Raw genomic sequence first — 27252 nt, forward strand, 5'->3', positions numbered from 1 at the left:
CCTAAGAGTTGTGCTCTATGGAGCTGCATAGAGGGTGCAAGATGACAAGCATCAGCCAAAATGGGAGGTCTTGGCTCGATACAAGCAAGTGCTTTTCAGCCTTGCAACACCTGAGCATTGGGTCAAGTTGTGAGAGAGACTCTGACATCTCCATGCGTGGAGGTTTTCAAGGCCACTCTGGGCAAAACCCTATAAACAAACTATATACTATAAACAAAGAATATCATATCTCTCCAGGGACCATCTAGGCCATCTCCAGTACAGATCCGAAGAAAATCTTAACCCAGGCAAATACTAGATACAAATAAAAGAAAATAGTCATCCCACTAAGTCACTGCCTCTGGTCTTCTGTTTAAAGATAAACCCCTCTGCAAATCTTTTTGTCAAACTAACTATGGTCTCTCCATATAAATAACCTTCTCCTGATGTTAGTGAAGGTGGAAATAATTCACCAATCCTTTCACTCCTTGCAGGCTAAACAGGTAAAGTTTTCTCCTGCTGATAGGATGAGGGAAGAAATTGGCCTCTTCCTTATCTCTTTGGCTGAGAAGACATTCATATGTAATCAGAATATGCCTTAATGTCAAAGGACAGATAGGACTGGCAGCAGATTATTTGTAGCTGAACACTGAAATTATTTGTAGCTGAACACTGAAATTTTTGTGCAAGCTTTTTAAATCAGTTCCACTCCTTAGAAATCACTTGTTAAAAGAATGTGTGTTGCAAGTTTCACTAACCAAAATTCCCTGCGTTTGGGTAACAGTGTTTTTCAATTTGTGGTCAAGTTGTTCAAAACTTTGCTCATAACTACTATACTGGATGGGATGAAATTCTACATATTTGAACAATGAATAATCCTGTTAAAACAATATTCTTGTGTAGGAGTTATCTGCAATAAATCAAAGCAGGATGCAGCTACTGTTATGGTTACACATATGCTTTTGCAATGAAATTAATTTCCTTTTAAAGGCTGCATACTGTAAAAATGCAAGATGAGTAACTCATTTTGTTGTTATCTGTGTTGCTTTTTCAGCTGAACCAGTTGATGTGCTAAAAGCATTAGAATTTCACAACTCGCCGGAAGGAGTATCAAGAACAGCAGGATTTTGCACAAATAGAAGGGATTCGAAAGGATCAGATGTCGCCTACAGAGTTTCAAAAACTGCGCAGCTCAGTGCCCCAACCAAGCAGCTGTACCCAGGTGAGACTGTCAGAAAGCCACTGCTCTCTGTTTTCTTGTTGCTGTTGTTTTCACACAGTTTGGTGCCTGGAATGGTTTTTCACCTATCAGTTTCAGGAGGAGTCCACTTGAAAGCAGTTCTTTTTGGAGCGATGTTGCAGTGATAGAAATGAATTGTAGTTGGTGACTGTAAAATCGTTCCAAGAATATATGTGTGTGTATGTGTGTGTGTGTGTGTATAACATTGTATCTTCACTTAGCTCATCTGTTCACTTGATTTGTAGTGGAAAATCGAAAACTGATTTTGAATCACTGACATGTTGAAAAGTTTAGAAGAGAGCAAGCACTTTCCATTAACCCAAAGCCTGAGAATCTAGACATTCCCAAGGAGGAGCTTGAGTTAACTTACACTCATGCTTGAATGAAACTGTAGCAGCATCAAGAGGAGATCTGCCAGCTTATAGCAAAATTTGCTTGTTTGGTTCTTGAGTGCCAGAATAAACAAGTATCTGATGTTGTTTGCTGACATCTACATTTCTATAGCCATTGACAACCTTAATTTAGGCATGATCCTTAATGTTTTCAGTTTCTGCATTGCAACTGGGATGAAGTTGCTTCATTTCGTGCATCTGTTGCAGCTCTTCTATGTGTGCAAGGAACAAAAAACATTGCTTACTTGCTATGTAGGAGGAAACCATCACAAAACCTTGAAATAGGAAAATGTCATCCTACTATTTGCTTCCAGAGGGAACCTAAAAACATTTTTTAGGACATGATTAGGGTAATTACTATTTAAATTTTGTGGAAGAAGAATCCTCTTCCCCACCCAAAGGAGAAAAAGAAAAAAAAATACTTCTTATTCAGAGAATACTCTTAAAGATGTTTGGATAACTCTATAGATTTTACTTAGTGCTCTGTAATAAAGGCTACCGAAAGTAGACCTATGAATAGTTTAATTCAATAAATTAAATGGACAGCTTTACTTTATCATTGAAAATGTTAACCAAAACTACATCAGTCAATTAAATGTTTCCCCTTTATTGTAGTGAACTTTGATCCCTTCAAAGTAAGATCTTATTTGGCCTAAATAGGTTGATCTTTACTATAAAGAGAAACATGGTTGTAGGCATCTTTGTAGTTGCACAAAGTTTTAAAAAAAAAAAAAAAAAAAAAAGGTAGAGAGCACTTAAAACAGCATTGTAGCAGATTATACAACAAATATAAGACTAAGGATTTCCCATTTTATAATAATATATCCTTTTAAAGATGACACTTTAATGTATTTTGGTTTCATATTGTAATTAAAAAGCTAATGCCATAAACAACTGTTCTTCAGAAGAAACTTCAGTTTTCCCACAATGCCTGTCATTAAAAGAGTCCTACATTTTCTCCAAAGGAAAAAAAGATTTCCTAAATCTAATTTAAATTTTAAATTATTTCATACTTTTATTCATTAAAATATGATTTATAATATCTTCTTAAAACTTTTTTATTAAGATGGTTGAGAATGCTTTGCCTGTACTCTCATGTGCACAAAGTTGTGGTTATAAACATCGAGGAGAAAAAAAAAAAGTAAATTTTTTTTTAAAAGGTGTATGTCAGCATTACAGCTAGATTCTAATCCCTCTATTGCTAGCATGTCAAAACTCTGAGGCCCTGCTGGTGTGGGGTATATTCTGTGCAAGAATCTCAATTTAGCACTCATTGTTATTAAGCCGAATAAACTTTTACTTCAAGTCAAGTGCAGACTTGCAATTAGATTCAACAGGAGTAGTACTGAGTCCAAACCTCTTTATGGACAAGCAGTATCCATTTTTATTTTTGTCTATTCATAGTTGTTTAATGTTAACAATGATTGATGCGTAGTCGCTGCTTTTAATTTTATGCCTCTCTAAGTAAAAATATCAGGGAACAAATGGAAAAATTACTCTTTGTTTTTTTCCTGGAACTGCCATTAAATAAAACTATATTTGTGATTTAAGAAAATAAGTCATTCACAAAATAGTCCTGGAAACACTGGAACATTTTAAATGTACATGTGTGCATGTGTCTTTATATTGTAAGAGAGAAACCAAAACAGGTGGTCTTTGAGGTAGATCAAGTGACTGAAAATATATTTGCTGTAATAGCAATACTTGTTAACTGCAATTGTAGAGCATACTTGAATTGCTAAAAATAATTAAAGTTTCAAAAATTTTTTTTCCATTTCTTATATATGTTGTTTTCTCATGTAAATTCATAAAACTTAAATGGTAAGAGTTGTTTAAAAATAGATTTGCAAATCTTTTGGGAAGTAAAGTGAGTGAAGTGAGACCAAAAAAAAAAAAATATAACCTAATGTAATATATTTATCTGCAGGGGGGAAAAAAAATGAAACCAACAAGCAGTTTGGATGCAGGTCCTCCGTGCTTTCCTCTGTACCTTAGCGGAATCTAAATATGCATAATATTTTTAAATCTTTTTCCAAGTTTGTAACAGTATATATCTTTTCAAACAGGTGGAGACTTTCCAGAAGACTTTTCAATATTAATGACGGTAAAACCTAAAAAGGGTATCCAGTCCTTCCTTCTGTCTGTCTACAATGAGCAAGGAATTCAGCAAATAGGTGTTGAAGTTGGTAGATCCCCTGTCTTCCTGTTTGAAGACCAAAATGGAAAACCTGCCCCAGAAGACTATCCTCTTTTCAGGACCGTTAACATTGCTGATGGCAAGTAAGTGTCAGTGCCGAAAAGTAAAAATAAAATAAATAAACGACATAGAAAATAGTACCTAATAGACACAGCCACTGTGTCTGTGACGATATGGCTGTTGCAGACGGACATCCTAAATACTAAAATCAATCAAGTAGGGAATTGCCAGCCAGACAGGATTGCCACAAAATCGAGCGATCTTTGCAGCACAGTGAAAACCATTTCTACAACTGTTGCATAGCTACAAATAAAGACAGCCAAGACGTCTTATTTTGAAGAGTTTCAAGAACTTCATACTCTGCCCTCAGGAAAGGGGAATAGTCCCAAACACAAATTGCATTTAAATACAATTATCTTGTATCTTCCCTTTGTGGACATGCACTCATTGTCGAGGAATGCCATGCTGATGCTTTTCACATCCTTTATTGCTCCTTTAAAAGGAATATTCATCCTTTCAAAGACCTTTTTATTTATTTTGCCGCAATTCTGAGAGAACAGCCACAGCCTTCAGAGCTACCCAGAATGAAATATTAAAGCAAAAGAAAACAACTTGGTAGGAAGGGGCAAATAAATTGAGCTGTAATGAAATAAAAACATATGTATAATTCTATAAAGGCTAAAAATGAAAAATGTAGTTGTCTTTTAGCCTTTGTGTTATCCCAAACTAAATTATACCATGAAATCCAATAAACAGATGCATTTCCCGGGGAGATATAGTAGAACAAAACAGGAGACTTTACACTGGCTTCCTCTAAACAGCTAAGCTTTGACGCAAACTTCACAGTATCACCCAAAATGCTGAGAATCTAGTAGAAATGAAGAAATCAAAATGAGTGTAGTTGTATGCAGTTTCCTACAATGAGACTACAGCAATTATAAATCAAGGGTAATCAGTCCAGTCCGCAGGCTGTGCTGTGTTTTCATGCTTTCAGCTTCTGCATACTTGATGGCTAAGCAGTGATTTTCATCCGACTCAGCTCTTCTCTGATGGACGGGGCAAAAATCTTCATCTCAAAATAAGATACATTAAAAAAAGTGTGAACCACCTAATATGCCTGAGGATGTATAGACAGTTTGCTTTTATAATGAGAATGTTTAACACATTCCAGAGAAAACACAGAATTAGTGTTCTGGCTCAGTGATACTGTTTAGCAGTCAGATTGCATTAGCTTTGAGGTGTTCCTTTTGATATACGGCTCTTTTTAACTATAATCACAGTTGTCTCTGATTTAGACACTGTTAGTGCCAGGAAATGCCACTAAAATCATTTGATTCCAGCCTTCCTTTTGCCTCTTACCAACGTGACACAATCACTCTGATGCTTCTTGCCCTTGTCTATCAAAGATGTTATGACTTGTTTACTCCATGTTAGATTATAAACTATCATATAACTTCTTGCTCTGAGATATTGAAGTTGTCATTGCAGATAACCTCACTAAATTATGTCATCTGTCATATAGTAAACTGCCAGTTCAGCAAATTGTCCAAAATTTATTTATTTATTTGGTGAGTTATGTAGGCAGAGCTATAGTTGCAGGAATATTGGCAAGCATTTCTAAGTATGTGCATTTGCATCAATGTTGGAACCATTGTCCATTTTTGAAGAACCTCTGAGAACCTTTAATAAATGGGAGCTGCTGAAAATAGGCAAGTGAAAGAATTTCATAAAATTTTAGTGATTAACTACAGAGCATAAATAGTAAACTGGAGATAGCAAAGAGTTCACCATCCAGTCACTTGGGTGAAATATTTTTGCCCAAGTAATTCCTTAATTAATTTGGAACACCAAACACGTTCACAATAATAAAATCTCTTTAAAACTTCAGAGAAGACCAACATGAAGTTCATCAAATATAGGAGTCTTAGAGTGGCCTTTGGATCAGATTCCTTTGTGTTAAGGAGCAGAGCTTACATAGTAAATAGCCAAAATATCGTTTAGACAGTGGTGTTTGTGTGAAAGAAAGGATAAAAGTGCAGGTTTATAATGTGCAGGTGCATTTTTATAATTTCATTATCCAAAATACTTGACTGCCTCCCAATTGGTAATAAACTATCTTGTAATAAGCATACTTTCTTGTTTTTGAAATGGAAATTATAGCAGAAATATGTCTCTCTCCATAGGTGGCATCGAGTAGCTATTAGTGTGGAAAAAAAAAGTGTTACTATGATTGTTGACTGTAACAAAAAAACAACAAAACCCCTTGAAAGAAGTGACAAAACAATTGTGGATACCAATGGCATCACTGTATTTGGAACTAGGATTCTGGATGAAGAAGTTTTTGAGGTAAAAATCAACATTTAAATGAAATGCTTAGTAGGATTTGACTTGCAGAACCTGTTAGGATTGGCTGACATGAAAGAGAAATAGAACAATGAACTACCTTTATTGTTGGAAAATGTTTTTTTATGGCTTTTAGATTATGTTGTGCCTGGAAAGGATTTGCTTTTATTATCTTTCTACCTGATATTGAGATACCTGAGGTATTTAGGATAATTAATTTGGCTGAAATTGAATAGTATGGTACTAAATCATTTGAATTTTGTGTCTCAAACAATTATAACTATTTGTACTTAACAACATTTGAGAGAGAGAGAAGGATCTGGAAAGGTGTGTGATTGTGTGGTGTTTTGTGTGTTGGATTTTTTTTTTCTTCTTCTGGTAATGTGAACCTCTTTTATTGTTTTTACCCCACTTACTAGTCTTTCCAGTAACTGTAGCATACTTTGGCAAGAAGGATATATATATATGTTTCCATCATCTACTGGCCAAGAAGTAAATATAGGAAGGGTGAATTGCCTCTACAGAAGGATGTGACTGCCAGTCATGAGGCCTTTCTAGGTAGAGTCCTTATGTCAACAATTACTTTTACAAGCTAGTAATGAAGCTTGTCTAAATCTACATTATTTCTTTTATCATATTGTTATACTGCAACCAGAACCGTCAAAATTGAGCAATAAGAATAAAAGTGGAGATCAGTAGTTAACTTATTTTGCATGCAGAACATCTGGGTTCTATAAATGCGTAGAAGTGTATTCCTAGACTTAAGCAGCAGATGTGCTCAAGAAATTGCATAGGTATCAAAAGAGGAAAAATGAATTTCAAGTGTAGCGCTGTGGCATCAGTTCCTTGAACTTTCATGAACTTGACAAAACCTGAGCCTTCTAAACAGAGAAATTTCTGGTGTGATTTAACAGGTCAATCAATAAGACACACTTTTTTGATATTAACAGCCTAAATTTGTCTATAGTCCTCCATATAGCTTGAAAATCAGGTAGAAATTATGTTGCATCTGAAGTTGAATTCTACCATTACATACTTTAACTGGAGAGGGTGAGCAGTTTGGCTCACTTTCTATATGTGGCAATAAATTTCTGAAATATGTAGAATATTGGTTTATGCAAGTAAAAACAAATCAAAAATAAAATCATCAAAAATAAATCAGCAATAAAAATAAACTGTTAGTTTTTTTAGTGTCTTATGAGACTAGATTCTAATGGAAATAAGGCAGGAGGTTCTACCTTGATCTTACATGGTTTGAAACCATTCTAAAGCTTATCAAGAAGGGAAGTGCATCATACCTAAACTGGCACTGCTGGTTTTCTTTTACTCTGTATAATTGCTAAATGAAAGAACAATCTGAAATTTTAGAATTGCTGAAATGTCCGTACATAGTTGTTTGAAAATAAATAGAATCGTTGATGACGTTGATGAAAGGGAAATCTGCGTGGTTTGATCACCTGCATTGGCTGCTGTGCTGGAGCAGAACAGAAGGATGCTAGGGACCTCTCTGCTCTGAAGCTGTTATGATTATGATATTGTCTGTCCTCTGTAGTGACGCTTCATGTCCAGCTCAAACCCATAAGAGTAGAAATGGCTATGACCTCGCAAAAGAAATAGCGCATATGTTTGTAGTGTCAAATCACAGCCTGGATGTAAACCTTTAGCACTGCAAACAGCAACATTTGGACCATTTGCAGCATCACTGGAGAGTTCCATGTTTCTTGAGTGATTAGTTTCCTTAACGAACTGATTGGACCCCTTTTCTTTTTACTTCATGTAGGGAAACTGGCTACATTCTTGCCAGGCCTTTATTGTGATAGCTGGGAGGCTGCATTTTGTCTGAAGTCCCTTACACACAGGAGCCTCTTTTGGGGCTGGTTTCTGCTTTCTCTTTTACTGTAAAGTCACCATAGTTCTGTTTATTCATATGATCTCAGTTATTTGAATCTTTACTAAAATGCAGATGCTGAAAATAGGAAGTTAGAATGTCCTTCAATAGTTAAACACGTGTGTCGTACATGTTTTTAATGATGTGTGTCCTCTGAAGTCTGGCCAAGCAGACTGTGATATAATTTTTTTTTCATTCTTTTTTTTTTTTTTTTTTTTTAGTTCTTCTCATTTTTGCTATTTTTTTAAAAATAGATGGAATTCCTTTTGGCTCATTCACAAGGTGGTACTAATATTTAGTTTTTACTGCTAAATTTCTAAAGTTTGGAACAACCCTCTGGAGTTCTTCTGCTGCTTGAAAGTCTCCTCGTTTTATCTTAAACATACTGCTTGGCTCATTCGTGGTAGCACAAATGGATGGGAGATGGTACCGTGTGGCTGCTTGTTTGTATTACATATTGTGAAAAATGCTGCACCTTCAGACCACAATGGGAACTAAACAAACACATAATAACACAGTAAATCTCACTCTATGTGCTGGAAATACCAGAAGTGGACTTATTTATTTATGAAACTTTATTTAAGTGTCTAAGACTAAAGCTACGTAGGATAAAGTTTTCTGTATGACATTTAATGCCTTTATTAATTTATGTGCACGAAACACCTAAGTCATACTTGTGTGTAGTCACTTATTAGAACTTGCTAGCACAGAATATCAGAAAGATAAATATTGTAAGGCTGTTTTATCTTGGATAACATTGATGCTTTTTATAGCAGCCACATGGAACTATGAAGTACGCTTGTGTCTACTCAAACTTAAAGCAGATTTAAAATTTTGAAGTAATGGACCTCTATATAAAAAAAAAAATCCCAGAATCTCAGTGTTCAGTGACCTAATTCTTGAAGTTGTCAAGCTGATTTTCTTCTGTTCCTGAATCTGATCAAAAAGCATTGCATAATGCTGCATAGAACAGTTGCATCATTAAGGTAATTCACTTCGTTTAAAAGCTGAAGTCAGCACTGTCAGAAACAGTACTCTATCCAATTAGATGCATTCTTCTTCCTTTAAAAAGCATATTTAGACCTCTATGAATTTATCTTTTATATATACAGGTCAGGATAGATATTATTATATGTCATTATCCTGAACTCCAGTCTTGCCCAGCACTGCATTTAGTTGTTATATTTTCTTTGTTATGCATTGAGAATCTGACCTTCAAAACTAAAAAATTGACAGGTCCAAAAATAAAGCCCACTTTGAATTTATTAAGCAACTGTTATGTTGCTTTGAAAACTAAGGTACATGCCTGCTGTCAGATTACAAAAGTCTCTCCATATGCTCAATGTAAAATTACGTTGCATGTGCATTAATGGTGCCATTTGCTCGAGGCTGCAAATGCGTGTGTTCTATCCAAAAGGTAGATCACCTCAGTGAAAGGAGGAAAAGGGCTGACTATTATTCCAACAAAAGAGAGTGATAAGTGGTTACCAAACTGCTAACCTGTAATATTCAGCAAATATTCTTTGGCAGCTTAACCTACTGGTGCTAAATTTGATAGGTGTTTTTTAAAAGCAGTTTGAAACATGTCCCTCTGAAGAATGTCTCTCTGCAAATTTATCTGAAGGACTTGCCTAATATTTTTTGAGGTTTTGTGTTTGTTTTTTATGAGGAACTCTTTATTAGGAGTTGCTCTCCTGAATGTCACTCAATGTAAGTGCTAATCTGGTATATTTTTTCATGATCAATTATTATGAAAAAGGATGTAATGCCACAAACAGGATATTGAATTGAAGAAAGGGTTAAAGTTATTGACTAGAAAACATATAAGTATGCAAATATATATATATTTTAAAAAGGAGGGAGGGGGAATTAGATGCTTGTACAGGGTACCTCGTAGAACAATTTTGAAGTATATCCATTGGAATATGTCCATAGCTTAAATATTTGATAAATAGCAGGGATCTTTTTATTCTTTGCCAGCTTTAAGGATTTGTCATTCCTCATTTAGTGCTGTTAGTGTGAACAATACAACAGGTATTTTATAATAAGTTATTACCTAATAAAGTCTTTATGCAGAGATTTCCCTATAGAGATGTTTTCCTTCAAATTGATATAATGCTCTTTTATGCAGTCTGCTGTAAATGAGTATAACAAAAAAAAACCTCCTGATGTATGTAAAAATTTGATTCGAAGCCAAAGAAAGTTTAGACTGTGCAGAGTTTACAAGACAACTTGGAGTAATTCTAGTTAATAAGAGGTGGAGATTTTGCTATGAGACACTAACCTGATTCGTTAAAAATCATTTATATAACTCCCTAAATACATTATACCTGAGTAAGCACTTGAAGATGTAGCGAGAACACCTTGATAACTATATGATTTAATCTATAGACCCATTCAGATGAATGAGCATCCCTCACATGGCCAAAAGGCCATTCACGTGTGTGTGTACTCTGTGAAGAACACAGCAGCAGCAGCAGAGAGATAACAGTCTAAGCTCAAGTAGTGCTGCTTCTCCTTCTACAAATGGGATTTAATATCCCCTCATTTAATACTGTGTAGTACACGTCTAAATTCTAGAGAAGAAAGAATAAAGGAGTTTTGGAGATAAATGGCAATTGAAAACCTTTCCCTGTGTTGCATCAAGAAAATAGGATGTCCTTCTTAGGATTTTAGACACAGTTTTATGAATTTTTTGTCAGGGAACTATTTCTGCACAGTATTAAGTAGTGTTCATATATTGTGTAGGCTGTGTACACATGTTGCATACATAAGTATTATGGTAACATCCCACAGCCAGAAATTGCTACAGATTTAAGAACCTTTATGTTTAGAAGGTTGCAAATTATGACTGCACATACCAACCATTTCTTAATGAGGTTGAATGTATAGCAGTGTAAGTTTTTCAAAGACTCATGAAGCCATGTATTTCTATGGAAATTTTGACCTGTACAGAATTCTGCTTTCAGAATTTATTGCTTTTACAGTGTTTCAGTCTGGCAGACTTTTAATGTCTTTCTTTTGCTATATTATGCAATGGGCTTGGGTTATGGAATATTATATTAAAGCCCTCTGGAACTCTTCATCCTTCAAATCTTTGCAGGAAGATTAAATGAATTCTGCAGCAGGTTTTTCTAAATTCTGTAGTAATAATATCCAGGCTGTCTAGACTTCTCTTCTTTGGAGTCTGTACCTTTACTGTCACATAACTAATTAGAGCAAGTTGGTACGTAGACACAGTTTAGGGTTTCCTCGAATTTACTGAAGATTCCACCCTGGAATCTTTAGTTTAACTATCATATGAAAATCGAAGTTAACTGATGCTGTTCTCATGAGTTCATATAGTGAGTATAAGAAGTTAGATACTGCAAAAAAAAAAAGCAATAGTTTCATCTCTGATTCCTTCTTATAGTACAATTGCTTTTACAGTCTTGAAAGAATTCACATTTCTAGTATTTTCAATACTACTGCCAGGTAATATTAGAGATGTCCTTTATCAATGATGGAGTATTTTATATGATAAATAGTGTAAAGAAACTGCACTAGGGTAGACCTATTATAATAGACTATATTTAGTGAGCAAGAGCATTTGCAAGATTACATAGTTAAAGCGCAAAGGGAATTTGCTTCCTTGTTTCAAGAAGAGACATAGAGCAAAGACTTTATGAAGTCAAAATTAAGGTAAAAAGGAGCTATTTACATTTATTGCATATAATGATAAAATGCCTTCCATACCTATAAAGCCTGCCTAATTTACATCACTGTGCAGGTCAGACACCATAGCAACTGGAGACTTGCCTTATTTCCACTACAGAATTGAACAAAGGGTCTGAAAAATGGATTTATAAGGAGAAACTGTCAATCTACTGTTTTCTTGCAAATCGTTATAGACATTGGTAGTTAGGATGCATTTCAAGATGAGCAGGCTGTGTTTTCAGTGCAGATGGTGCATTCCTGTGAGGGGCTGCTCGGTGAGGTGTGTTCGGCAACAAAAGCTGGAAGTGCTCCCACGCGTATCCCCTTTCTGATCCGGGAATGTCACGCTTCTGCTGCGAGGTATCCACAGAGGGAATATCAAGGAAAGAATTCACCACACACTTCTAAACCCTAGCTGCAACATTCCTCATTGCAGAACAATTAGTTTGAAGGAATTAATTTTAATAGGAATTAAAGCATCCCTTTAATTATTTCTACTCTGTACTAAGGTGGATCACTCAGCTACGCATCATCTGGCATAGTGAGCTATGAATTGGCTCTCATATCAACTCGGTATGTTTTTCAACAAAGCATTTGCAATCCAGACTAAAACTTAAGACTTCCAATTCACCTATTTTAGTCACAAGAAATATTTACATGCTTAATTGTAGGTAGCTTTAAATACTTTGTTTTATGTTCACCTTCATCTGAGAGTAACAAAGGCAGAGACCTTGTTCTCATCTTTACCTTATCTCACCTTGTTTCTTATCTTTAATATGGAAGTAGTGATATATATCTGCAAAACAATGTTTAAAGTACAGTAAATGTAATCCAGGACAAAAATATCCTGTAGGGCAGCACATTCTTCTTAATGGCTAAACCAACTTCCAGAACTTTTCAAAGACACAAATTGAACATACACTCTGTTATAAAGTGAAAAGTGCTCAGTGGCCATAGGAAATGAAATGACACTGCAGACTCTGCCTGGTAGCTCAGCATAAAGTCCCTGCTTCTGCTCTCTGCTGTCACACTTACCTATTACATTGAATCCTGGTGGAAGGCTGACTAACCGGGGATATCAAACATAGGACTTGTAAAACACATTATATATCATCTGTATGTCTTTCTCTGCATTTGTGGATAACAAATTCCAATCCAGATTTAGACATGACATTGGGAACACGCAGATCTCTTGATCACTTTCCTTATTCCATTGCAATTTTCTTTTCTTACACCTCATGTATTTCTATTTTTCCAGCTTTCTTTAACAGCTAGTAGCTCTTTTCCTACTATCTATAGCAATTGCAGGTTGGTATTGGTATGGTACCATCTAGATAACACCAGGTAGATTTATGCTCACAATTAGATACTCACATAAGTATCAGGCATTTTGACAATTTTTTGGAAAAGGGTTTCATTAGCCAATTTTGTCACCTTATTGCATTTGTACTTGTTCGAACTCTGTGAATGGTAAAAGGAATTTGAAAGTTGTGTCTTACTACATTGCATTGTTTGGTATCTCTTCATCTTACAGTAAAATACATGATGATGATGATACTACACCAGTCCTGTTGCATGGAAGTTTGTTTCATTAAGCTGAGCTTGTTAGAATAGGTAACTATTATTTTCAGTGCATACCTGCTTTCAGACTTACGTGTGTTGTTAAAATCTCCCATCTTCTCTTTTCTTGGGACAGCACGTGTTGAGGAGCTTTGGGAAGCTGCCTGATTACTCTGAGCTCCAAAAAAGGGTAGTTCATGACAATTCAATAGGGATGGAACTTATTGAAATGGGCAGCTGCCTTATTCTGCGTATATTTGAACTTCTCTGTTCTGGTATTTTCCTATTAGTTCTCTTTCCTGCTCTCTGAATTCTGTTTGGTGAGGCTTCTTTTTATACGCAAGTTTTATGTGGGAATAACATTATTTACATATGCGTATGTTTAGATACCTCAGTGTTGATTTAGAGACTTTTAGAACTGTTAACAATCTGCGACTCAACTATAATCATTTAAAATTCTTGGGATTTGTGCAGGTAGATCAGTATGTGCCAAATTTCATTACTCCAGCTTTTAAAGTAGTGCCAGTTTAAATACTTACAATTTATTAACAAAGAACTTTACAGCGCTCAAGTTCAACCTCAGAGTGAAGTGGTTATCATCAAAAAATCTGTGAAAGCTGAAGTCGTCTGGTGAAAAAGTCTCAAAGGTTTGTGCAATGTGACCAGTGACTACAGAAGAACTGAGTCACATTTAGGAAAGGGACAGTTGTAGATTTAACATATGTGGAGTATTCTGTGCCATGTTGGTGACCTGATGTGAGATGAAAGCTCTTCAGTAACTGGTGAGACAGCATAGTCAATGCATCACGTACTGAAACAAGCAAAGAAAGAAAAATTGAAAACTTATTTAAAAAAAAAATATATATATATATAAAAATAATTTGGGGGGGGATATTTGTGTAGCAGATGTTGAAGGAGGAGAAAAGAGGAAACTTTTTATATGAGTCACCAAATATTAAATCTGTTTCTCGGTGAACTCCCCCGGCAATAGCAGCCACTCTGGGTTCAGCAGGTAAATGCTGCTGGCGCAGGGCCTCCCTCCGTGCAGAGCCGCGGCAGGCAGGCGGGCAGCGCTGGGAAGTGCAGTCAATGGAGCAGGAGCAGCTTTAAGCAATTTGCAGACATCTAAGCCAAGTGGTAATAGCACGCTGAGTGCTTCTTGCGAGCACGCAGTCCAGCAAAAGCAGTGCCAAGATTCCAGGGCATTAGAGACCAGCACAAAGCAAGCGCCAAAATCCTGGCTGGCTTCCCGCTGCCTGGGTTCTCGTAGTGTATCAGACTAACCAGAGAGCAGTCTGGGGAGCAGTTCCTGCGTTACTCACCGCGATGGGCACAGGATGTTGGTGCCGGTCCATGTGGGCACCTCGGGGAGCATCCAGCAGGCTGTGAGAGCTGGGATCCATCACAGCACTTAAGGCAGAGCAAAGTAGCCTCAGGTCAACAGGTGAGAACAGGGGCTCTTTTATCTTCCAGCTGCTCATTTCTTCTTGCTCCTCTGCTTGGTCTTATCTTGGCTTTATCCTAAATTAATCCGAGACACTCATTAGTTTATAAAGCAAAAAGAGCAGAGATTGCAATAGCAATCAGATTTGTCATGTATAGGCATTATGTGCTGAGAACAAAATATTTTGAATTTTATGATAATTACATAGTAATTTTTTATAGAGCTAGAGAAATTTCAGACAGTTGGGTCCTTTTTGTATTAGCTTGAGCCTTTCTTGCTTGTTCTCTGTGAGACTCCTTCTTGAAAGGAAAGAACATTCCAAACCGCTGTTAACTATTTTAAAATATCACCCAATTTGTTGGTTCATTAAAAGCTACTGTTCTGAGAGTTTCAAAGATGGTTTGGAAATATTGAGGTAATAGTGAATTTTGTCAGTTCCACTTTTCCACCTCAATTATGATGTTTTCTCTTAAAGGAAAAACTTACACAGATATACCAACAAAGAGATGTCTTTGCCTCCCACCACCATTTTTGGTAAAAATAAAATAAAATTATATTGGGTTGAAAATTGTAATAGAAATATCAGAGCCAAACACCCTTCTTTCAGGGGAAAATACACAGAGGGACTGAACTTAATGGGCTTTGACCTAGAACATGTGCCAACTTTCACCAATCTTATTTTTATGCTAGAGTAAGAAGCTTGTGTATAAAGAAAATTTATAGTGGAAATGTTGGCAGGATTTCACCTGAAACAGCCAAAATGGTACCACTGTGTTAGGAAATACATTGGATACCAGACAGCTTTCCGTGGAAAGTGATAAATATGCACAGGCTCTGTAGGGGATCTCAGCACAGCCATTTTTATTATCCAGAAGAGTGGGCCTTTTCAGTATGTTGTTTTTACATGTGATATGGGGAAATGAAAATAACATTTATTAATGATTAGAACTTAAATTTCAACATATTCTATATGGTATATTAACGTATGGCATATTCTATTGTTTGATTTCAGTCACCATGTCTCTGGTGCAGTGCTTTTTATTTTTCCCCACTTTCCTATGGGTGTGCAGATGTGATGCAAACTGTCAGAGCTAGAGCTGATCACTTGCATGCTGAGCTGCATGCTGGTAGCTAGGAAGTGCCCCAAATTAAATCTTAGGAATTTAGACTGGTTCCCATTGAACAAGTAAACAAACAGCATGAAATGACAGAGTGGGAGTTGCACCTTCCCACCTTCTTCCCTCCAAACCAGACAACATGTTGAGCCAGAATTGTGCAGCTAGTCCAGCTGATATTGACTGGCACCGTTGTGCCGTGGGGCACAACACTTTCTTTGAATAGCCTAGTGAACACGTGTTATCCATAGCAATGCTTAAAAATTAAATTGCTTTAAAGATTTTTTTTAACTGCATTTCTCATTGATGCAGTGTATGAACATGCTTTTGATTCTTTGATCTCTGTAGTACATTCTGTTCATCTCAAAATGTAGTTCCTAGACAACTAGGCGATGGAGACATGATCATATTCCTGTGAAAGTGCAGGGCATGGGAAGCTTATTGACGCCTAGAATCAGTGATTCGCAGCTAGACTGAGTCAGTTCCTCATCTGTCTCACAAATTACACTATGGTTTATGATACAAAAGCCAAATGTTAACACATTTTCTTTGGGAATGATACCTTCATAAAATGTCACCCTCACACTTTCATTTCCTACTCAATTATAGCTAAAGTCTTGAAAACAGAGTTCCCATATATTTATTTGGCCATTCAAAACTTGTGGCATGTTTTCTAAGGAAGCAGTAAGTTTGCTTAGTTGTCCTTTCACTACTGCTTTCTTAAGGCATTCTAAGTTGCATCTTTTCTCAGAAATACATGACCAATGTGAGACATTGTCAATTTTTATACAGTCAGTGTCAATGTTTGTACAGTCAGTGTCCATTGACATTTTATACAGTCCATTGGACTGTATAAATGGACATTTATGGACATTTATACAATATCTATTGACTGTATAAAAATATAGTCAATATAAGAGGGAATGTATCAGCCCCTCTCAATATGTACTGGCTATGAGAGGTAAAGCAACACCAGGCAGTGAGAGCTGCTAAACTCAAATCATTAAGCGGAGCAAGCAAAGGTTAGAAAAATCCTTGTACTTACACACATTCATATGTATATATATATGTATATACACCTACACGTACATACGTACAGACTTGTGGAAGTCATTGCTCATAGTGACCATATGATTAAGTATAATTATGATTAAGTATTAGAATCATTATCATGGGAAGATGATTTCCACGTACAGACTTACTCGCTTTGAAATCAGCACTTTCTTAGTCCTTGTTGTTTAATTTGGAAGGGTAAATGATATGTTACAGGACATTTTAATTCATTTTAATTGTTCAGAACAGACCTTTGCAATGTTTACCTGAATCAAAATTAATAGAAAAGTTTCATGGATGAAATATCAGTTATTTTAATATCTTCAGGGATTTCTACATGAATTCTAGACATTGCAGAATTTTTACCCTTTTCTTTCCTTATTCCTTACTCAGATAATCTCTAAGTAAAAATTTCCAGACATGATCTTCTGTAGCGAAATTTTTCCACATCCCTGTAAAAGCATCATTTTCATGTAATGTGAGCACCAAAAATCATTTTCAAGCCAGTTTGAATGGAAAGTGCCATCTATAAATTAAGTATATATGCTATATAAAACCGCAAATATTAGTGTAATGTCTAGTACATATATTGTTTTACCTATCCTTTTTTTCCTCCATAAAAACTCTGTCCTTCTGATGAACTGCAGCAGGCATCTTTTGGCTTTGTTGTTCAATCTGCCTGTGCTTTCTTGCAGGGTGAAATCCAGCAGCTGTTGATTATAGCCGACCCCAGAGCTGCATATGACTATTGCGAGCATTATAGCCCAGACTGTGATTCCCCAGTGCCCAATGCTGCTCAGGCTCAAGATCCTCAGGTTGATGAGGTGAGTAATCAGTCACGTATTACTAGATTTATTGCACTGTGCTGGATACAATTTACCCAGGGAACACTTAATTACAGTTAAATGACATATATTATTCTAGGCATGAAGAAAGAAGGTTGCAGAATTGCATTCCTTTGTGCTACCCATTTATTTATGACAAGCACTTGAATGAGCCTAGCGCTATTGCATTTACATTCCAGCATGCTTAAAAAAAGTTAAGCTATAATTCCTTAAAATAAAAGGGTAGCTAGCTGAGTTTTCAGTTGTGGATGTTTGCTGCTGCTTTGTATATATGTGACTTTGCTCTGATGCTGCGTATCCTGAAATGTCACATTTGAAAAAAAGAGGAGTAGCAATTGTAAAGTGCTGCTAGAAATGCCACAAATGCTATGAGCTATATCCAGTGCAGAAAAGCATATGTACTGTATCATACATCATCCATACAGACAGCTCTGCTTGCAGGTAAGTATCAATAGGGACAAGACAGAGTTAGATTTTATTTCCCAGAAATACAGAAAATGTTAGTACTCACAGAAACAATTTGTCACTGTAGACAGCTCTCGCAGCTATAAACTGAGCAATTTGCTAAAGGCAACTGAAGAACCTCAGATTAGTCCTCTGAGAATCAGCCATTGTAAGTATTGTACGTGTTCCAAATGCTTCTATCAAAATCATCTCCTATTTCTGGCATGGTAAAGTGGAAAGACTTTTGCAAAATCCAGCTAGTCTTAATTGAGGTTGGTTCTGAACAGTCAGCATGCACTCAACTGTGAGTGATCTACTGGCTGTTGTCACTCGAATGCTCGAGACACCAACATTAAAAACTTGCCGAATCTGAAACACTTGCTTGAGGCCATTTTGAGACAGTCTTTTTCCTAAATACATGATAACATTACATTACAGTGCCCAAACTCAATATCTTGGTATCATGTAGAATCTGATGTCCATGTGTCTATGTGGATTTCCATGCACAAGTTCCAACACAGATCAGGATGAAAGCCCATGGTTGATCATCTATTGGAAGAAAATAAAAGAGAACAAAACAAAACTTTTTTTTTTTTCTTATTATATTTCAAATTTGCTTCAGAAATTTCCTGGTCTTTGCTGCTATGTATTTTACCGTTCTGTTTTCTTGTTTATATATTTCCTGTATAAAGACTAGGAAAGTTTGAGTGGGCTAGAGGTTTTCTATTTTGAAATGAGTCCAAAGAGGAGTCAATCTAATGAGCTGATCTTTATGGGGAAATGTTAGTAGTCATCTCATGGTCTCTTGAACAAGATTACATCTAAATACTTAAAATGTATTATCTAATGGAGTACAAAAATCAGCTTGAGTCAGGTTGTAGATTCAAGGCCTACCTACCTCTTCATAAGTTCAGAATGAGTGCTTAGTTATTAGCAGTGACTACTGCTGAATTTTAAGCCTTTAATTCAATGTTTCTAAAGGATGTAGGAAATTAATAAAATAGGTTCAGAGAGTACATTATTTTTCATAATGAAGGACTAGCTGAATCTCCCACTGTCAAATTTTGTCTGTACTGTGTCAAAGCTGTTTGCTCACAGCAGTTGACAGCTACAACTCTGTAGATGAAATGAATAAGCCTCTTATCATACTTATAAAATTTATGTGTGTAATTAGATACTTGTAGTATATGCTGTCCAGCTACATACTGCACACCAACTTAAAACAGTAAGTTTGTACCAAACATTATCCTATTCATTGAGAAAGGCTGCCATAAAATTGAACAGTTGTGTGTTCTTCTTGAATATCCTGAGCGGAGATCACTTATAGCCTAATACAATAGCCACTAAAGTCAGCAGGTACTTTACTATAAAGTTCATCGGTTGTTGTAAAAGTTAGTGCTGCTTAATATGCTTTTCTGATGCCCTCATTTTACACTTTGATATCCTGAAAATACTGACACTTTGTGGGAGCACCTATAAAGAAAAACATTAAGATAAAAGTTCTTAATTTGCAATATAACATTTTAAAGTCATTGTTACTCATCCCTTTATTGGCCTAAGTGGTTTTTGAATCATTCTGAACTGAAGCCCCCATTTCTTGGTTGCTATCCATGAGCATATGCCCATAGGTTTATATGAATATTCCCAGTGAAGTCAATGGCTCTTGTTAACATGTTGCAAAATAGTCAACAGTGTGATGAATGAGTGGAATCAATAGGAAATGGATGAAATTACCTGACCTGTGTTTTATGATACATGATTGCAAGACAAATTTAATAAGAAATTACAAGATAAAAATATAATTATAGCCGGTCTACATGGAAATCAATGTTTCTCACAAGCCTGACTGCATGTTTTGAGATTATGAATTTGATAGTGATGAAGGGTAGAATTTGTATGCTTAAACTTTTGTGAAGTTTCTGATTAATCGACACAAGATACTTGAATTTAAAAAAAAAGTGATAAAATACATTCTAGATAAAAATAATATAGCTCATAAAAGGATTCAAATCTGTCTGCCATATTTCAGAAATTAGTATAAACGGAATGCCATCCAGTTGAGAATGAGCTCTCAACTGGAGCTTCTTAAGGATTAGTGATAGCAATCTAGATATAAGTGTAAAATGGATGCTATTAAATTTTCTCTTGTCATGATATTGAACACTAGTAAATAATGATAACAGGCTATTCCAGATCTGCATGTTAATGCAATTAAAACAAATTCAATATAACCATCTTGAAGCTAACATGAAAAGATGACTGTTTAGATTGGTTTCCTGATTTGATCTCTCAAGTTTTGTCTCAAAGTCTTGTGATAGAGAAAGGTAAGAGACAGGACTGGGCCAAAGTTTTGATGTTTAGTCACAAAAAAGCAAAAGTTTCAGGGAAGAGCTACAGACATTCTGTGACTTAGGGTCTTGGAAAACTTGATATCTTTCACTTGTCCACATTAAGAATAAAAAAAAATTGAAAGATAGCCCAGTTAGCATGTGTCAGTACCTTCACAAGAAGCATATATTGGCTGCATACAAATAGAGGGAGGAAAAAAAATAAATAAAAGGAAAGGCAGGTACTTGCACATAGAAAAGGAACTGCTAAAATTTTATTAATGGAAGGACAAACTTTTAAAGTGGTGTATCTTTAAATAGATATTTTCAAACCAAGGATCAATGCCTTTCCAAAGGGTGTGTTTTGACAAATGTCATTAATACTTTAGCTGAATACAGGTTATTGGACTCAATACAAGGATCACTGAAAGAAAACTTGGAGTCTGAAAATATACAGGAGTTAGTCAAGGTGATTTAATGGTCCCTCCTGGCTTTACATCTCTGAACCTCTGAATTATTGCAGACCATAACTAGAAACTGATACTTGACTTGGAGGAAAGAGGCAAATTAAGTGATTGCAGAGCCTGCTAATGTGTGTTACTAGCACTGACTGCAAAACCCAGAGGAGGTGGTTGGCTCTTGTCCATAAGACAAAAAAAAAAGGCATACTATAAATTAGGTTTGTGAAGTTGCACCTAGGAAGCTGAAGAGGATTCCTACTGATAACTTAAACTTCTGTTGCCTCCTGGCATGTTCTGGGTCTGGGAATGGAGATATCCTGAAAAGTTGTAAGATTTTTAGATCACTGAAAACATCTGGAGAGAGAAAGTTTTGGCTAAGATGATGAAGGCTTAAAAGCAAGATCCACAGAAGAATTAGTTTAACTGAGTGCAGTCTATATCACTCTAGACAGTGTTTTGTTTCTGCAAAGGGGCAAACAATCAAATGTAGAAGAAAATTTAAAATACCAAAGGTTGTAGTTATGTTAGCATTTCTTTCAATAGCAGTTAGACAAGTCCTTTTCTTCTCTGTGTGCCTTTCCACCCTGCCCAGGCTGTACTTTCAGCTCAGTAGGTTGATTTTTTTTGTGTGTGTGAGAATGCACATCATGCCATTGCAACATCAGGAGTTGCCTAAAACTTTGAATTCATTTCATATGTGATGTCTTAAAGGCTTGACTTTTCTCTTGGACATAAATTTATTGGACAGTGATCTATCCCCATCCCATTCTCTTACCTACTCAAGGTCACCTCCCTTCCTTGTGCAGTTCAGATAGGAGTTATCTACCAACTCCAAGGTGTGTAAGCTTTAGAGTTGAGTGCTGTATTTCCAATTCTGTTTTAAGGGTGTCAGTCATATCTTGGATCCAGGTAACTGTTATGATCTCTCTAAGCAAGGTTCATTAAATTGCATAACCTTCCCTTTCCCTACTGGCTTTTTAAATCAATTGCATTTGGCTGTTTGCCAGGACTATTCAGCTTTCAGTGGGAGGTTCAGGCCAGACGGTTAAATAGAGATGTGCTTGGGTGACTTTCCTGTGCCAAATACTTTTATTCCTCTGTGTTTTGTCCCTGACTTCATCTGACCTAAGTGTCAGTCAGTCTGAAATTTGAAAATGGGAAAGCTCTCGAGCAATAATAAATAGATTAACCATAACACCCACACACTTTACTCTGCTATTTATTTTCTGTTGTTCATTTCTGCCTTCAAGACATACTTTAATTTATCTGTGCATAAGCTGTCCCCATGCTTGGTTGTGAATAGCTTTGTATGAGTCTCCTTATCCTCTCAAGCGTAGAGTGATGACCTCAGCTGTTGTTGCTGCACCAATGAATTTACTAAAATGGAATTTACTACAAAAATTGTGAGTCTGTATTAGTTTCTGAAGGAAAAAGAAAGGGCATCTGACTACAGAAAATACTCGATCTTAAAGAGGAAGAGGGAGTACCTCTCAAATGAGCCCAAACAAATTTACAGTATTCCTTAGAAAGTCCAATGGTTAATAGTATTGGTTGAATTTTTGAGCTAAAAGATAGGGTGAGTTACTGTGGAACATCTGGTTCTGTATATTCAGACACAGCAGGGTTTATGAAAATACTTTTTGGCAAATTGGCCGTTTAGCTGAATAGTGTCTTTGTGAGAAAAGGTCTTTTGTTATTTAATTCTTTTTTTCTCTTGTATATTAGAGGGTTTTTTTTATTTGTTTTTGTTTATTTGTTTAGTACTGAGATTTCAGATTAATTAACTTCCAGGGTAATTTCAAAATAGCATCAGTCATTCTTGGTGAGAATTGCTCACAAGATCTCATTACAATTAGAAATGTATTCTTTAGCAGCAATTGTGACCTGCATATCTCACTTGATAGCCTCAGTGATCAGCAAAATTGCTTCATGCTCAACTTAAATTTTAAGGATTGAAAATGGATATCAAATTATATTTTAAAAAAAAAAGCAACATTAGTTTTCCTAAGGATTTCAGACTTTATGCTTCTCCTATAAAAACTTTCTGAATAGTCTTGCTTCTGTCTTGTGTTCAAAATCCCTTCTGCTGTGAATGGAAATGCTTTAAGCTCTGTTCCAGTTCAATTGCATATGTTTGGCCAAAATTAAAAACAGAAATTAAAGCAGGGAAAGACCTACTCAATCATGTGCACCGTCTTTCCTGATGTTGCACTCTATAGTATATTTTCTAGAGTGTCATCAGGTCTAGCTTGCAGTGGCCCCAGCTATCAGACTTTCAAATCTTCTCTTGGAAGGTTCTTCTGCAACCTAATAAATTACACTGTCTGACTCCTGCTGGAGAAATTGCTCCCTGAAGGAACTCTGCTTCATTTGTTTTGGACCTAGCCCAAAAAAACGTGGATTACTTGAAGAAATGAAATGCATGTCTTTAATGAAATGAACTTGGAAGTAAAGATGCAAATGGCACCTATATATGTCGGCTCGGGGATTTTCAGGCACCCTTTCGATTAATTTAGTGTCATTTCTTTCAGTTGCTTGCCTGCTCAGAACGTCTAGTTTTCTGAAGAATACAGGAAATTAATTGTTTTCATGTTCAGTTTCAATCACACTGAGTACTGCAATTAGTTAACTTAGCAGGCTGTAAAAATAACAAGCTTCCAGGCTCTTTGTACATATAGAAAGAGCATTTTTCTTTAGGCAATTAACTTAACAAAGATCCCTTAGTGTCTTGCTCTTATTTTGCAAAGGCTGCCTTTGGAAGTTGAAGATTTTGCTCCTATCTCCTCTTATCTCCTTTCTTTAATTACTTTCATAAGCCATGCAAGTAATATACGATAGAAGAGACTTTTTGGTGGTTGTTGTTTTTAAGTCTTCCAACTTATTCTGCCCTGAGTGACATATGCTATCATTTATTTATATTACTTCATTGGATTTTTAGAAAGTTTTATTTTATTTGGCATCCTTTATTTTGTTGCATTTGTAAAGTATTACAGGGCCAAGAATGGTTCAAAGTAGTCTTTGCCTCCTAGCTAGATTATTTAGCATAATTCCTAGGCAATGAAAAAATTGAGCTTATAACAGTTTGTTGATTTAGGATATAGATTGCTGTGTATCCTTTTCTCCTGGTTCCTCCTAATTTGGAAAGGTAAAGTAAAAATTGCTAAAACCTACATCTATGTGTGGGAGGGAAAGATATCCAAGTAATTTATAGATGGATAGTGGAAGAATTCATTTTTAAAGGAAGGCTCTCTTCAGGATATTTAAGTCATTCCACAGTTGAAATACGCTTTGCATGTTGCTGATCTTTTGCTTCTGAAATTCATCTGATGAAGAAAACAGTCCATCTCTTTAATTGGAATTGCATGATGATCTGGTAGTATAATATAATTGCTCTGGTAAAGAAAGCATGAGATCATCGTGGAAAGATTTTGTCCCATCTAGAAACAGCAGGTTTTATTCTTCCTTTCATTTGTAAGAAAACAGTCATATGCAATATTCATTACAAGGTTGGCTGTTCTGGAACTATTGGTGGTCTTACAACAGAAAAAAAAAGAAAAACAAAGGAAAATTGCATTGTTTGAAGTATGTGTTATTTGATGTCTGTTAGCAGAAATCCCTCACTAAATTCCAGCTGTTGCCAGTATGAAGTCCTAGCTGAATTGAAAATACCATGTATGCCATTTCTTATTAATGTAAAATTATTGAGAAAGGTGAAAGTTGTATGGATTTTGCCATTCCTATGAACACTTGAGGAATTTCTTCTTGGTCTCGGAGCTATTTGTAACCATCGCCTTATCTAACAGAGTGAGGGCCTTGGACTTTCTGCTGAGAAACATTATCATCCAGAGTGTGAAGGTGCTCATGCTGTGGTTTATTGAGGCCCCAGACTGAGCGGGCTGCACCTACGCCCAAGTCATCCGATAAAGGTGACCTTGTAGAGTAGCTCAGAGGAGAAGGTTAAAAGACAAATATTCACTCCTGGCTGTGAGGTGCCAAGGTCGTAGCAGGTCACTAAAGCCCCACTAATTACCCCTTCTCCTGGTGTTTGTAAATTTTGTCCTCATTTAACTGTCCAGTCCCTGACCACTCTGAAAGAGGAATGGCCTTTCTCAGGCTGAGCTGAGAAAATCTTACTGTGAATAAATGCTATCTCTAAAATACCTCTTTGTTCCATTTTGGGCTGTAGAGATGCATTCCTCCTTTTGAAAAGGTTGTGCCTTGCGAAATACACTTGTAAAGTATTGTGACAGATTTCTCCAGTTACAGCAGAACCTGTGCAGTAGAGAAAATACGTTCTCTCCATTGGCTGGCTTTTGTAAAAGAGCAAAATTGCTGGTCTGTCAGAAAGAGTGGTCTGGAAAGAAGGGATGCTAAAAATTAGGAAGCTCTGGAGGGACAGGGTCGCTAAGAGCAAGATCGACAAGCTTAGGGCTGGGGTCTATCCTTAATTCTGTCTTCTCAGGTGATACAAACTATTCCAAATCATAAACTATGTGAATATAACTTCAACACGATGGCCACGTGTCCTAACTTGCAGGTTGCAGAATTTCCATAGTGCATCACACTCTGATACTGTGTTCTAAAAACAGCAAACAAAACCAAACAGAAAGGTCATGGAGATGATCTGTGCTTGCTTGGCAGGGATCTTATTCCAGGATGGAAACTGGCATCCCCCACTTCTCGTCCATTCCTGCTCTTTCCATCTGCATGCCTGCGTATCTTTGTAAACCAAGCGCAACCCTGTATTTATGACAATATTTTGTGTATGTGAAGAAAGTTTCATTTTCTTTAATAGAAACAGGTAAAGCACAGGCCCAAAAAATATTTTTCTGTGCTTTTTATGCATGATCCCTCCACATAGTCATGCTCTTGTATGACTGTTTTCTAGTTTTCATGCACTTTTACCTTTCCAGACTATGCTTCTGGCAGATCTTAGAATAAATATCAAGTTATTTACAGTTTTCTTTTTATAATAGTGACATACCTGGCACAGATGTTTTTCCTGAATTTTATTTTTATTTTTTCCAGTCAACATTTCTGTTTCTGGCTTCTGCAGGACTTTTTGTAACCCGCTGTTGCTACTTTATTGGCTAGGTAGTTGACACTGTTGAGCACTGCTCTTCACCTTTCCCTGTGAAAGGCAACAGTGCCGAGATTGAAAAATTAGTTACAATACTGAGCAGTATTTGAATTATTAATTATTAAAGATGAATGTTGGAATGAAGGCTTCCAGTTTCAGAATAATTTTACAGTGTTTATTAAAAAGGAATCAGTTTGACTGGAAGGTATTAAAAACCAACTCCTAATAGCATATTCAAATTTAAATCCTGATAAGAAAACAGTAATTCTCCCCCAAATTATCCTCCACCTATCCCTTAAGGTACTGGACAGGCAATATCTGTTATTTTGGTATAAGTGAAAATTATGTTGCAGAGTGTTGGATTCATTTTATTTTGCTAAGGAAACGCTTAGGATGGTCGATTGTGTTCCAGAATGGCTAAGTTTGAAGAGTTATGTTCCATTTAAGACAGATTTCTTTGATTGATTGTTTTTTTGTGTGTATCAATGTAGGTTTGTTGACAGAAGATAAACAGGTTTCATGCATTTTGACACACTCTAATAATTTCTAAGCTTAAATGACTGTTTTAATGCTATTCTGTTATTATTTCAAAGGGTTTTTTTTACCCATATGTGGTATGTGTGGTTTTTTTGTTTGTTTGTTTGTTTGTTTTTTTGCTACTTTTACTTTTTACTGCTTTCTTATGGCCTCATAGAAATGCATCGCTACATTTCTTTTTGGTTGTCAGTGGCAAGCTTCATTAGAAATAAGTTGTATAGAGTTGCATTTCCAGGACTGCAGAACTCGTAAGACATAGCTTTATACATGTACATATCTGTAAAAATATGTCACCACTTCTTGTGAAGCTCTTGAACAAAACCATTTTTATCATTGACTTCACTGGGAGTAGGATTGAGTCTTAATTTACTGCACGGTAGCCGAATAATCAAATAAAACTTGTGAGATAAGTCTAAAGTGCTGCTGCTTTTGAACAGTATAAGTAGAAACAACTCATTTTGGCAATCCTTACCAATGGTATCACTGATGGAAATCAAAGCCCAATTTAAATTATATTATAGGCAGCCATAAAAGGATGATACAATGCAAAAAGAGGACCATCTGTCTCCTCTTTAGCTGATAACGTTCTATTACTTAAATTCAGGTTTCTGTCACGAATATGCAATAGACCTTGGACAATTAACAAAAGAA

The 27252-nt window shown here is 36.1% G+C and overlaps 1 protein-coding gene across 3 annotated transcripts in view; it reads left to right on the forward strand.

Moving 5' to 3' along the window:
* COL11A1 (collagen type XI alpha 1 chain) overlaps positions 1-27252 on the forward strand; it is a 130491-nt gene that overhangs the window by 12522 nt on the left and 90717 nt on the right. For all 3 annotated transcript variants that reach the window (XM_026043864.1, XM_026043866.1, XM_026043865.1), the window contains exons 2-5: positions 1034-1201; positions 3678-3891; positions 5992-6154; positions 17603-17731. In XM_026043864.1, the coding sequence (XP_025899649.1) occupies positions 1034-1201; positions 3678-3891; positions 5992-6154; positions 17603-17731 (674 nt within the window). The remainder of the gene's footprint in view (positions 1-1033; positions 1202-3677; positions 3892-5991; positions 6155-17602; positions 17732-27252) is intronic.

The sequence above is a fragment of the Nothoprocta perdicaria genome, unplaced genomic scaffold (genome assembly GCF_003342845.1).
Source record: "Nothoprocta perdicaria isolate Ctin4 unplaced genomic scaffold, notPer1 scaffold_34, whole genome shotgun sequence".
NCBI classification, from domain to species: domain Eukaryota; kingdom Metazoa; phylum Chordata; class Aves; order Tinamiformes; family Tinamidae; genus Nothoprocta; species Nothoprocta perdicaria.